The sequence below is a fragment of the Python bivittatus genome, unplaced genomic scaffold, assembly GCF_059951505.1.
Source record: "Python bivittatus isolate LINGU-HERP-01145 unplaced genomic scaffold, Pbiv_v1 ctg000980_np1212, whole genome shotgun sequence".
NCBI lineage: Eukaryota > Metazoa > Chordata > Lepidosauria > Squamata > Pythonidae > Python > Python bivittatus.
In genome coordinates this window covers 27,900,043-27,913,872 of record NW_028277125.1, presented here as the reverse complement: position 1 = coordinate 27,913,872, position 13,830 = coordinate 27,900,043, and the positions used below count along the sequence as shown (strand labels likewise).

The 13,830-nt window shown below is 35.8% G+C and overlaps 1 protein-coding gene across 1 annotated transcript in view; it reads left to right on the top strand.

The window, feature by feature from the left end:
• The window catches only part of PLS1 (plastin 1), a 53,481-nt gene extending 42,274 nt beyond the window's left edge, over positions 1-11,207 (top strand). The window contains exons 12-16 of the mRNA XM_007433121.4: positions 1,658-1,772; positions 3,575-3,708; positions 5,854-5,977; positions 7,497-7,621; positions 10,007-11,207. Coding sequence (XP_007433183.1) covers positions 1,658-1,772; positions 3,575-3,708; positions 5,854-5,977; positions 7,497-7,621; positions 10,007-10,142 — 634 coding nt within the window. The 3' untranslated portion in view covers positions 10,143-11,207. The remainder of the gene's footprint in view (positions 1-1,657; positions 1,773-3,574; positions 3,709-5,853; positions 5,978-7,496; positions 7,622-10,006) is intronic.
• The last annotated feature ends 2,623 nt before the right edge of the window (positions 11,208-13,830 follow it).

Here is a 13,830-nt window from a genome sequence, read left to right as displayed (position 1 = left end):
ATAACACAGTATGGAACAGTTTGAACCTGTTGGGCCTGAGGAAGTGGACAGGATTCTTATGACTGCAAACTTGCTCATTAGAACTGTGCCTCCCTGGTTGGCTAAGGCTGCCTGGGGGGTGACATGTGGGTGGGCTCTAGCGGTGGTGAATTCATCCTTGAGAGAGGGGGTTGTTCCTTCACCTCTTAAGGAGGCATTGGTTTGCCCCCTCCTGAAAAAGCCATCACTGGATCCCACCATACTGGACAACTTCCATCCAGGGTCCTTGTGGTATCCTTCTGGATGGACTCTGTGGGTTGGGAGTGGGTGGCATAGTATTGGGCTGGTTTTCTTCTTTCCTACAGAGTCAGTACCAGTAAGTGTTGATTGGGAATGGGAGGTCCCGTCTGTGGCCCCTACTATGTGGGGTCCTGCAGAGTTCAGTACTGTCTCTATTCCTATGTAACACGTACATGAAACTGCTAGGTGAGATCATTTGTCACCATGGGGTGAGGTATCATCAGTATGCTGATGATACCTAATTATACATCTCTGCCCCTGGTGAACTAAGTAATGCTGTGGATGTCTTGTCCCAGTGCCTGGAGGCTGTATGTCTGGATGGGAACAACGGGCTTTAACTGAACCCTGGCAAGCTGAATAGCTTTGGATCTTCAGGCCTTCTGAATCTGAGTCTTTACCATCTTTGATGCTGGATGAGGTAGCACTGCCCCAAACAATCTGGAGGTTCTTCTGGATTCACGGCAACTTTGTGTTGTGTACCAGTTGTGCTTGTTCCTGGATCACGAGGCTCTGCTCATAGTTATTCATGCCTTGGTCACCTCCCAAATGGACCACTGTAAGATGCTCTACATGGGGCTGCCCTTGAAGAATATCCAGAAGCTTCAGCTGGTCCAAAATGCAGTGGCACGGGCAGTTATGTGTGCCTCTAAGAGGACAAATGTCCCCTCTGCTCCATGAGCTGCATCAGTTACTAGTTTGCTTCCGGGTGCAATTCAAGGTGCTTTTTAACTTTTAAACCCTACATGACATGGGGACAGGTTATCTGAGGAACTGCCTGTCCCCGATTATATCAGCCTGTCCCATCAGATCTGGTAGGAGAGGCATGTTGTGGGTCCCATCTGCTAAGGAGTTCCATCTGATGGGACCTAGGAGGCAAACCTTTTCTGCTGTGCCACCCGCCCTTAGGAACATTTCCTCCTGAGGAAGGGTTGGAACCAACCTTTATGGCCTTCCAGAAATCTCTCAAAATGTTTTTTCATCAGGCCTGGGGATCCCCTGGCAACAGGGAGCACATATGTTGGCTGCACCATGTATAACATTCCAATTTTAACTCTTTCAATCTTGTTTTTATTTAAGTTTAATTATTTAAGTGTTTTAAGCAGTTTTATAACATGCTTTAATTGTTTTATAGTACGCCACCAAGAGTCACCTTGTGTGAGATGGGTGACCAAATAAATCTGATTAATAATAATAAATGATAATTAGAATAATAATACTTTAAAATAGTCTAAAAAAGAAATGTGAATGATTTTAGTAAATAAAATTCAGAAAATTTAGAAGCAGTGAAAATATCTGATTTCTGGTATATGACTAATTAAAGGATCATGGGTTTCCTTTTAATTAGAAGATCCTTTTTTTTCTCCCTCACTCTGACCAGTGACCTTGCTGATGGCTTAGTAATCTTTCAGCTCTATGAAACAATCCGTGTACCAGTAGAATGGAGCCATGTAAACAAACCACCATATCCTGCACTTGGGGGTAACATGAAAAAGGTTGGTAAATATTTCTGTGTTAGGAATTGTGGTGCCTCCTTAATCACCACTAATTTCTATCCATCTTTCTCAGTTATAAGCGAACCTGGTAGAGCCAGGTAGCACGCATGTAAATTAATATCTGTACTGATAATTTTTGCAGTTCTGTTTGTGATTCACAAAGCCAAATAGAAACTTGTAACAGAATTTTGGGCCCACTGAAACTAAGCACAAAAGTACCTTCCACATTACGACAGGTAGTCCTCAACTTATGACTGGTTGTTTAATGACCATTCAACATAACAACGGCCTCAGAAAGGTGCTTTACGGCCTGTAAAGCACTTCCAGCCATCGTAAAGGGTGCTTTACAGCCTGTAAAGCACTTCCAGCCATCATAAAACATTGCACCACCACCCCATGAAGTCACATGACTGCATTCCAGGGGCTTGGCAACTGGCTTGCATTTATGACCAGTTGCCAAATGCCCTGCAATCATGTGATTGCCATTTGGAATCTTCTCTGCCGGCTTCCCCAGAAAGTCAGTGGGGAAGCAGGCAAGGAAGGTTGCAAGTAGAGGATGGAGGGGAGCTGAAATGCATGGAAGGGAGGGGAAACCCTTCGGTGGGCTGCAGGAATGGAGCTCAAATCCTGAAGATTTCAGCTCCATTCCTGCACCCCCAGAAAGGATTTCCCCTCTATGCACAGAGGGAAGGGGAAACCCTTCAGCAGGCTGCAGGAAAGTTTGAGAGCGAAAGGGCTGCCTGCCAGGAGGATTTCATCTCCACACGGGCTGAAATCAGCTTCAGCAGGCAGCTCTTTCGCTCTGTCCACTTAACAACCCAGGAGATCACTTAATGACCACAACCAGGAGTGCCCAGTTTGCACTTGTTGAGCGAAGCAGTCACATGGGCATCTTGCTTAACAACTGCTTCGCTCAACAATCAAGATTTTGGTCCCAGTTGTAGTAGTTAAGCGAGGACTACCTGTATTTGGCTAATGTCCAAGCACTGACACACAAACAATAGGTGGTAGCTAATAACTGAAATAGGTGGAGTATTAAAGTGGGTACCAGCAAAAGCAGTGAATAGTAGAGACGTATTTAGTGATACACCATCAGGTGGCTGCCTGATAAGAGATCTCAAGATATAATCTACATAGCCATACTGGATTTAAAAAGACAGCAGAAACTTAATTTACTCTGGTCAATAACAAAGTATTTTATATTTTGCTCATGTACAGTGCTAGGGTTTTCTTTACTATATTAGCATAGTATAGTGCAAATATATAATATTAAAAAAACTCCAGGCAAACCAGAGCTCTGGCACCTTCTCCACTATTTCATTATCATTTTAAAAACTTACAGAAAGCTAAAGATCAGTTGCCAGTCCTATATATCTGATATAGCAATGTCACATGCCAAATTGATTATTTTTAACAGAATACTTCTGGGAAGGAAAGATTTTTTTATGCATTTTCCAGAGTAGAAATATGCCCTCTACTTTAATGTAAAGTTAAATTACTTCTTGACACATAGGTAATGCAAGGGCAGAATTGCATAATGAAATATACCAATTTAATCCAAATAAGTAGTTAGAAACTGAAGTAATATTAATGTATCCCTATGGGATTCTCTCTAATATATTTGGCAAACCCAAATTATACTCAAAATGTTTTCTAACTGAATATATTAGAGAAAGTGATCTCTTGATACAGATGCACTTCTTCCACAGGTATTTTTTTTCCTTCCAAAAGTTTTAGGTAAAAATATTTGCAATTTCTAAATCTGGATAATAATTGTGATTTTTATCTATAAATAATTTTAGATTGAAAATTGTAACTATGCAGTAGAACTGGGAAAGACAAATGCCAGATTTTCGTTGGTTGGAATTGGTGGAAAGGATCTCAACGAAGGCAACCCAACCTTGACCTTGGCACTAGTGTGGCAATTAATGAGAAGGTGAGGCTTTATCACATCTCACTAAACGCAATGGCTTTAAAAATCAGCATGTGTTCTTCACTTATTCAAGCAACTGGTTTATAAAGCAGTTTAAAATCCAGATAATTACACTAGTGTTTTTTCCACTAAAGCTTTTATCATTTACAATGTGCCTTTTTCTAAATGAAAATATGCATTACACTGCTGTGCATGTCTGCCATGCTATAAAGGACTTACTAATAAGTTAATCAAAATTGTTGCAATATTGAACGTCATGCAAATATTTATTCTAAATATCTAACTAAATGTGGTATGGTTTGTTTCCAATCTTGCTCAAGACTGGAAAATTTATATTTAGAAATTCAAGAAGTATATTAAAAATATATTTGTGTTCTACGTTTAATCCTATAGCATATTATAAAGATGCTTGTTATCCATAAATGTTTCTAAACACTATTTTAAAAATGCCAAAATTATTTTCTTTTTGAAAAGTAAATGTGATGGCTGTTGTAACTTGAATGATATTGGAATTTGAACTTGACAGACCTTAATTACCAGAAAGTTTATAAAAAACTGAAATAATATTTATGAGGAAGTGATTTGACGGAAAAAATAGATTGAATTCTTAATCTTCTGAATAAGTTAGAAGGGGATGGAAAGGGTAACTGTGAATTTTTAAAAAGTAGCCTCCTTAAGTGGCTGCTAGAGAGTTTGTGCACTGCAACTAGACTTGCAACCAAAGACAGACGATTTTAAAGCTGTAAGAACAATTTTGGGATCAATAAGCTGCAGGAAACAAATTGTGTAGGCACAAAAAGTGTATAGGTCTCTGTTCCCTCCTTATGCCTCTATATGCCAGCTTATCTGTTGTGCATTATTTAGTTATTGTTTAACATTTGTATTTTGTAAGCATTAGCCATGGAGGCTATAAGTCCTATTTTTAGCAGTTAAAGGGAACAGTGCTTAACCTACATAAGCTTATCTATGATATAATTTTCTTCTCTGGACTAACTACTTCTGAGTAATTGGGTGAATTCTACTCTGGTGGCTTATTTATTTATCTATGCCTTCGACTCAGTGTTGACTCCTGGCAACTGCATGGACAAGTCCCTGCAGTTTTCTTGGCAACATTTCAGAAGTAGTTTCTGAAGTAGTTTCTCAGCCCTTCCAAGGCCGAGAGAGAATGACTGCCCCAAGGTCACCCAGCTGCTGTTGTGCCTAAGTCAGAACTAGAACTCATGGGTCTCCCAGTTTCTAGCCTGAGGCTTTTACCACTATCCCAGACTGGCTCTACCTATGCTTTTATGACACTTCAATACTTCTGACCCTAAGTGGCTAATAAGCCAAAAATACAGTAATATAATACAATATAGAAAAACAGAATAATAAAATAAATACAAAATCATAAGCCAAATCTAGTAATGATAAAAAGTACCATATATTAATCATAATAATCAGCACTAATAGTTCATAATGCTAATATCCCGAAACATCTCAAATACAACCAACCAACTAATCAACTCCTCAGTCTCTGAATATCTTTTAAATAGCCAATTTTTCAAAGGCTTTATATAAAAGAAGAGCCCCTGCTGAAAATGCTTGCCTCCGAGTCCCCTCCTTAAGGGGCAGTCCATGGACCCAGCTATATTGGACAACTATCACCCAGCCCCCAACTTTCCTTTTGTGGCCACGTGGCAGCTGCAATGGATTCTAGAAAAAACAAATTATCTGGATCTTTTCCAGGCAAGATTTCAGGCTCAGACATGAAACAGAAACTGCATTGTTCACCTCTGTTGATACTTACAGGGGAATTTGGAGGTGAGAACTCTATGGGTCATGGATGGATTTAGGGTTGCCTTTGATGTCCTTTGACTATGCTATCTTTCTGGACCATCTGTGAGGGTTGGAGGCTCACTTTCAATACTTGGTTTAAAAAAAACAAAAACTGAATTTCTGTACCATCTTTTGTGATGACACTTAAATTCTCGTACAGTGTAGTGAAGTTGTGGCTTGTTTTTATATACGTCATCTCTTTTTATTTTATTTTCTCAGTGCAGTCACACCTCCTGTAGGTTTTGTTGAAAAATGTGTTTATCTAAAGCAATACCCAGAAAATTCAGGACAACTTTAGATTTCCTTACCAGTTGCATATACTATCTATTGCAGGTATACTTTGAATGTACTATCAGACCTTGGAGAAGGGGAGAAAGTAAATGACGAAACTATCATTAAATGGGTGAATCAAACTCTTGCAAATGCAAATAAGACCACTTCAATATCTAGCTTCAAGGTAATAAAAATACTATCCAAGTAAATGGAATATTATATTAATTAGATAGAGAAATCTTGGCTGGGAATGAATTTATAGCAGAAATTCAACACTTTTTTAAAAAATTGCCTACAATATTAGATTTAAAAAATGTAAAAACAGAAGGGATACTGGCTAACAATATGTGCATATGTATAGCTCTATTTGTAATGGACCAGTCTATTTTTCTGTAGAAATAGATAAAAAATAATTTTGTGGAAGGAATGAGGATTTTATATGATGATTAATTAAAAACAGCAGAGGAAGAACATCCTATCAAAGAGAGTGAAATCTTGCACTTCCACTACAATTGACATATAATAGTCAAATATAGAACTTAACAGAAAGTAGAGGTAGTTTATATATCATAAAAATATTAAAAGTATCAAAAGTAAACTCTTCAAAGAAAAGCATTTTTGGTCATCATACGTTTTTGAGAAAAATCAATCCATTGTATCACAAATTTTTGTAAAAAATCCCCAAATCTTCATTTACCAACCAAATATTTTACAGATCCTTGAATTTTCTATAGTTTCAACAGTATTCTTTTCTCGTGTAAATTGAAATAAAATTACAATTCTTTCTTCTATCCACACATGAAATTCTGCATTAGCTTCAATCAGCTTTGGACAAGTACAGCATTCTAAGTGCATACTGTTTATGGGAACGAACAGAAATACTATAGAAAATAATGTTATGACCAGTTAGCCAAAATGTTTTTCAGAGATCCAGCTTGCCTTTGCCTGTTTTTCTCTTGACGATGGCACACAAGAGATACACTTCAGAAAAATAGGGACAGAAGAGTTACAACAGACTAACATGATCCACAATTAATAGTACTAACAATAAATTCTATATCCCATCAATTTATTAAGAAACATCAACTTAATAGCTCAAAGGGGATAGTAAAATGCTGGTTTCAGATAATACAGGGTTCATGGTGGAACTTAAAAAGTATGAGCCAATCTTGAAACCATAGCTTTAATCTCCTGGGTAGGAAAAACACGGTGAAACTCTTAAAGAATAGAGCTAATTACATCATTCTAGGGCATCTCCTGCTGATTACTTGATGTCATGGACAAGAACACTCATCTGCTTGAGCTGTTAAAAGGATGCTGACTACAGCAGTAGCACCTGCTATTTTAAGACAGAAGAAGTACATTGTAGGATCCCAGGAACAAAATGTATTACCCAGGGACCATCTCAAAATCATAAAGGGATTCCAGAAAGAAGCAGAGTACTGTATACCATTTATAAATATGTAGAAGGAAATGGTAATAATAGAACAAAGCCATCCACATGAAAATTCTTATGAACGTGTTATCTGGGCAGCAGCAGAAGTTTCTGAAACCATGTTGATGAGACTTCTTTGTAATATCATGGACAACAGCTGGCTAAAAGAGAAAAGTATATGACAAACCAAATGAAAGATGAGAAATTAGGATGAAAGAAAATAATTCATTATTGATAACTAACAATACTTTAATATATTTCATTTCAGGACCGATCTATAAGCACTAGTTTACCCGTATTAGATTTAATAGATGCTATTGCACCAAAAGCAGTCCGCCCAGAAATGGTCAAGAGAGAAGATCTAACAGAAGCAGACAAGCTAAATAATGCTAAGTAAGTCCTTGCAGCATATTTCAGAAGACTATACTGTTGAATGAAAGCAACAAGTAATCCTTTAAAGTGCCATAGTTTATAGAAGTATGGAATTTTGAAGAACAATGTTTTAGTATGGGTTAAAGCTGCCTTTATTAAGTTTCAAATGGGAGAAGTATATCAGTTGTTCTGTATCTTCCAACTATTATGATTATGATTAGTAATAGTAGTAGTAGTAATTAAATTTATTATGGTTGCCCACTCCAAAAGAGTCTGGGCTGCTTACAACATATTAAAATATGTAATTAAAACAGTTAAAAATGTAACAGCAAGACATAATGTCCCAGACAGAAGACAACCATATCAAACTAAAATACAACTGAGTCTCCACAAACAGATTAATCCCAAACTGGGGAATATTTCATGCATCTAACAAAGTACATTAATGCTGGAAAACATACAATATCCTGCTTCTGCAGTGACTAATCTTTGCTGGAAAAAGATTTGCATTAGGCATACTGATGCAACGTTCTTTATTTCTGCAAAAGATAGAATCCCACTCAATAGACTACATGCAGCATGACATATTAAACTTTGACATAAGTCAAATAATATTTAATGGGTTAGATTTAGAATTAATCATACCCATGGCAGGATAATTGCAGTTGCAATGAGTCACATTAAAGACACTCTACATTGATATCAGTCCACTAAAGCAGTAACATCTTTTTGCAGATTTGTGTGGGAGCTTGAAAAATAAATGTACATGCTTTAGCAGTCCTCACAAAAGGACTGAAGCACGTCTTTTGAATGATTTTTGAAGCATGTACAGCCTTAATCTACATTATATGCTAAGTGAGGTAATCTAGGGTTATTACTTATTGTTAGTATGTTAATTACACCAAGCTGTAATTTCTGTCTCACAAATTCAATTGAAAAACAGAATTGCTTTCCTGAATCAATGTCTGGGATCAGAGATAATTTATACCAGGATGGATAAATATACACTCAGTCCAGATAAAACTGAATTGATAAAGTTGTTACTAGGCAGATAGTTTTGGAAATATCTGTTATTGGTACAGCCATACTCTCCCTAAACTATCATGTTTGTGATTGGAAACACTTCTGAATCACAGTGGCCTTGTAGGGGAGTGTTTTGAATCACATTTAACTAATAAGTGAGCTGTAGCTATTACTAGAATATCGAATCCTGACCATTGTTACTTAGGCTTTTGTTATTTAGAGATTTATAATAATAGGTCTCCATGAAGCTATCCTTGAAAGCCATCTGGAAACGACTTTCTGAATAGTTAACAGTTTGAAATTAGTGTATATCTACACAGCCCTTTCCTACAACTGTATTTTCAGTATGTTCATATAAGCTGAAGAAAGGACTGTAGAGACTGGTACTTTTTTACTGTCGTTTTCTATAACGAACTTCCAGGCTGTTCTCCAGGGCAATCTCATGGAGAATTCAACACAGTGCTGCAGCCTTGAATCTTTGATATTACCTTTCGTGAGAAGTCAATACTGTCTCACTAAGCTTCTCAAAGCAACAAGGTGTTCCTTAATGTTTTCTAAAATGTTAGGGCAGTGTTTCTCAACCTTGGCAACTTTAAGAATTCTGGAAGTTGAAGTCCATGGATCTTAAAGTTGTCATGGTTGAGAAACATTGTGTTAGGGATTAGTGTACTACTTCTTTCTGAATTGGTTTAAATTTGTTATTTAATTCTATGATTTATATTCCATTTTTCTGCCCATATGACACTCAAGACAATTAAATAATCAAAGAACATTTTAAATCTTATTAAAACAGTTAAAATCTCTGTTACAACTAAAGCAGACCAAAAAGGGCTGGCTGGAATTCGATGCAAGCACCTTTACTAGACTTAGAAAGGTTAGGGACTAAGTGAAACCTCCAAGAGAATACTTATTGTTTATAGCATTTTTTTAAATTTCTTTGTTGTAATTTTACACTGTGCAATGTTGTGGGAAATTCATATTTTATAATATTTTACACAATGTTTTATATATTGCATAACAACTGTTGAAAAGTAAATAGACAAAGATAGTTTAAAACACTGACACATATCTGTGACTAAAATATTAAAATATTCATAGGTTGGTGAAAAGAATATTCTGTAGTCAACTTTTATTAACCAATGCAGCTTTAAAAAATGTGTTACTCATAGCTCCTCTGAATAGCTAGTTCTGAGGGTTGGGAACTATCTGGAATAGAATGGGATATAGCATGTAGGATTGCAGTAGATTATGATTGGAGAAAAGAGTGGAGATAATTTATTGCTCATTAGCAAAGACAAAAGTTACTAAGGAAAGCATCATTGGGTATACCTCCAATGCAAATAATGCCAAATGAGTAATTTTTTCCCCCTTTTTCTTTCCAAGATATGCTATTTCAATTGCTCGGAAAATTGGTGCTTGTATATATGCCTTACCAGATGACTTGGTAGAAGTGAAGCCAAAAATGGTTATGACAGTGTTCGCATGTTTAATGGGAAGAGGACTAAACAAAATAAAATAAAGAAGACTTTTTTTTCATTTTCTGCCATGATAAACACATTGAATGCCTCATTGTTTACAGACTAATGTAAAGCAGATAATTTATATGCATAAATGTGGAAAAGTAAAGATAGATTATTTAAAATGGTTTCTTTTTTAGTTATCATCTGAAATGTGTATTATAACAGTATGTGAACTAACATTGCTAACATGCAATAATTGTAGTTAACATTACTATGTTCAATAGTTTTTTTTAACCTATATATGATTTATTTTTCTCAATGCAAAGATTACCAAGATTTTAGGAAATGCTGTGAAGTCAAACATTTTAACTGATAAGATAATTGCAATTGTTGCTGGCATTTATCACTTGCTATGGTTATAAAATGAGATAATGTTTTAAAGCTGGTTTTAGTTATTTCTGTGTTTGGAAATTAATAAGAAAATAATAAATAATGAGGGCCAGTGAAGTTGTAACAAATCTTGTACTTCAACCATGATTTAGGTGTTGAGAAGAAAGTAACCTTACCAAAGTTACTTTCTTCCATTAACCTGCTGGTGTAAATTATAGTTAACTGTTATGTGAGTGGCTCTGTTCTTCCTAATTTAGATTTCTTTTTGGAAAATGACTTCACAGAGAGATGGTACTAACTGTAAACCTTAAGCATTGATGAGACTGGTGAGAGAAGAATCAGCAAAATTTGCTCTGGAGAGGAGAAAGCATATTTTGTTTCAATCTCAAATCCCATGAGCATGTTCATGGAATGAGACCCCTGCATTAGCTCCAGAGTAGTAGCTTATGTTTATTAAATTGTAAACTATTTTATATTTCAATTTCTCAGAAAAAGGAATCTATAGAGAGTATGGTAGCATGCTACTTTAGTTATCCTTATGAAACAATCAGAGATGTGACAAAATGGAGAAATTTTGATGCAGAAGAGGAATGTTGGTGTATTCACATAGCTGTGTTTGTATGCCTCTAGTACTGCTAGGATAACCATTGTATGTTAAATGAAGGATTTACTGTTAATTAACTAATCAGTTAAATATTGGGAATTAAAGTGGTAACACTGATAGTTAAAACTTACTACTTGTGCTGCTTGAAGTTACACATTCCATTTCTGAGGTTTTTCTGTAGAAATGCTTTAGGTATTATAACTTGTACATTTTATATAAAAAAAATTTACTATAGAAAAATCAAACCGTTAGGGTTTGTGGTCTAGCGTAAAACTAATTAAAATATGTATAATGATAGCAAGAAGCAAATTGCATGTATATTGTATGCCTTGCTCTGTGTGTGTGTGTGTGTGTGATTATATATATATACACACACATATACATATACACACAAACACACACACATATGCACATTTTAAATAAAATACTGTATTAAAAATCAATAAAAGAAATAGCAGGTCCAGTTTTGGGCCTCCTGTAAATGCAGTGGGCTTCTTGAAAATATTTTTAATGTGTGTACATGTTCTGTTCATTGTATCTATTTGTTATATTAACTACTAAGCAGTAGGAGGCACTACAAGCAGTTTCATTCTTATTGGGATTCTTCAGGCATAGGTATCCTCCGTACCAGAGGAGGATGTTTGGAGGATACATATGCCTCTTACTGACTAATAGCTTTCTTTTTTTTTAGTATTTTTTTATTAAAAGTTTTAACTACAATAGTAAAAGATAATACAAACTAAAAGAAAAAAGAAAAATAGAGAATGAAAGGTGAAAGAAAGCAAAAAAGAGAAAGAGAAAAAAAAACCCTAAGAAAGTGATTTCCCACCCTCATCACAAGTATAAACAGTTTCACTGTGTCTTCGCCTCCTCTTAATTAACAGATATAAAACTCTTCATCCCATAACTCAACTCTTAACTATAGGCAAGTTCAATAAGCAACGTCTTTTCCAATCCAGGTGTCAGCAGAAAGTCCAAACAGAGCCCTAAAATAATAACATTAATTAACAAATATAAAATTCATCATTCCATATCTCAACTCTTAACTGAAAGCACACACAATACATGTTTTTCCAGTCCAGATATCAGCAAGTCCAGAAAGAACCACCCAAAATAATATGTTCCATTTTAACCCTGATCAAATAAGCTAACTTTATGTTGCTTCCTTTTGCATAAAGCAATCTTGGTCTTTAGTCGGTTCAAATGATTATTGACCCTTGTCTTGAATTTCTTCAAAAACTCTTTTGTTAAGTCCAGCAAGAAGAAACTATTCCAATTGCTGTCTGGGATTGGCATTTTTATTTCCTTCTTAACTTTTAAAGCCTGTTCTGATTTTTTTTTGGGGGGGGGGATATCCAATGACAATTTCTTATACACGTTCTCCATAATTGTGTCAGATACATTTTATTGCAAATCTTTTTCTGTAACAGCTTCTTCTGGGAACAGACTTATAAGAACACACAACATAGCTGACATTGTTGATTTAAGGTCCCAGTGCAATTCCTCAAAAATATCTCTGAATGCCATTATAAGTTGCTTATCATGTTATGTCTCCAATATCAAAATTAATTTTTCTTTCCTACAAAAATGAATTTATTCTTTAAAATTAATTTCAAAATCTTAATATTCAAAATCAAATATTTTGATTTCTGATTTCCTTAACCTGCTTAAAACTTTCTATAGCTAAAACCTTGTCTTTCTGCTGTTTATTTTAAATTCTTAAAGCTTATAAAGATACAGCTTCATTTTCTTATATTAAGGATTGAAGGCACCCAGTGTTTCCAGCTGTGTCATTTTGAAGATGTCTTAACTTCTTTAAAGCAATTAATAGGCAATTTCTGAAAGTGGTTAGCAAAGAAAGTGCAAACTTAATGTCCTTTAAAGGCTCTGATTGTGGCTGGAGCAAGAATGGCAACTTCCCTTGTCTCCCAGTTCTCCCACCCTCTGGAGATTGCTGCCTTGCAGTCTCCTCATGAGGAGCAAACATATGGAGCACAACACAATTTCATATCCTCTCTTTCTCCAGAGAGGGTTGAAGGAGCTGATCTACTTGCCAGCTCTTTGTTCTTAGCTGCAATCATCAGCTCCACTTTTTTCAGAGCCATCTTTAATCCGCCATGTTCCTGAGGAAGTCCCACTAATGGCCAATAGCTAATATAAAATCTAAAGCTATATAAACTCTCCCCTACCCCCCACCCCCGCCGCTGCCATAAGAGGAGATGGTCTTGAGGCCTCTAGCATTAGGCCCAGAACAGTAAAAATTACAAAACTCTAGTAGAAAAGCATATAGAAAAAAGGAAGGCATACTTGCATAACATCGATCTATCATATCTGAAATTAAGCAAGTTAATTCAGTTTTTTTCCGTTTGAGATTTTGCTTTAATGATGCCTTATTTTATAATTATTTCATTAATTAATTCTACTATGACCATTTTCTGCCTCAAAATGGCTATATATGAATTTCTGTTAGATAGAGATCTAGCAGCTAAAGGCTCTGGTTGCCCACTCATAGCTTTATAGTATGATCGTGTGTAGGCCTGGAGATGTTTTAAAATGACTTTAAAATCCCAAATATGTCTTTATTTTTGTTATTTTGTTGAAATGGTATTTGGGGACAACAGTTGTGGATATGAGATCTTGCCAGAACCCCGGTGCATCTTTAATTCTTTTTAATTTTATTTCCATTAATTTCCTACTTTCTTCTTTGCTTTGCACTCATGGTTTTGAAATTACTTGCTTCAGTTTGCTTTCTC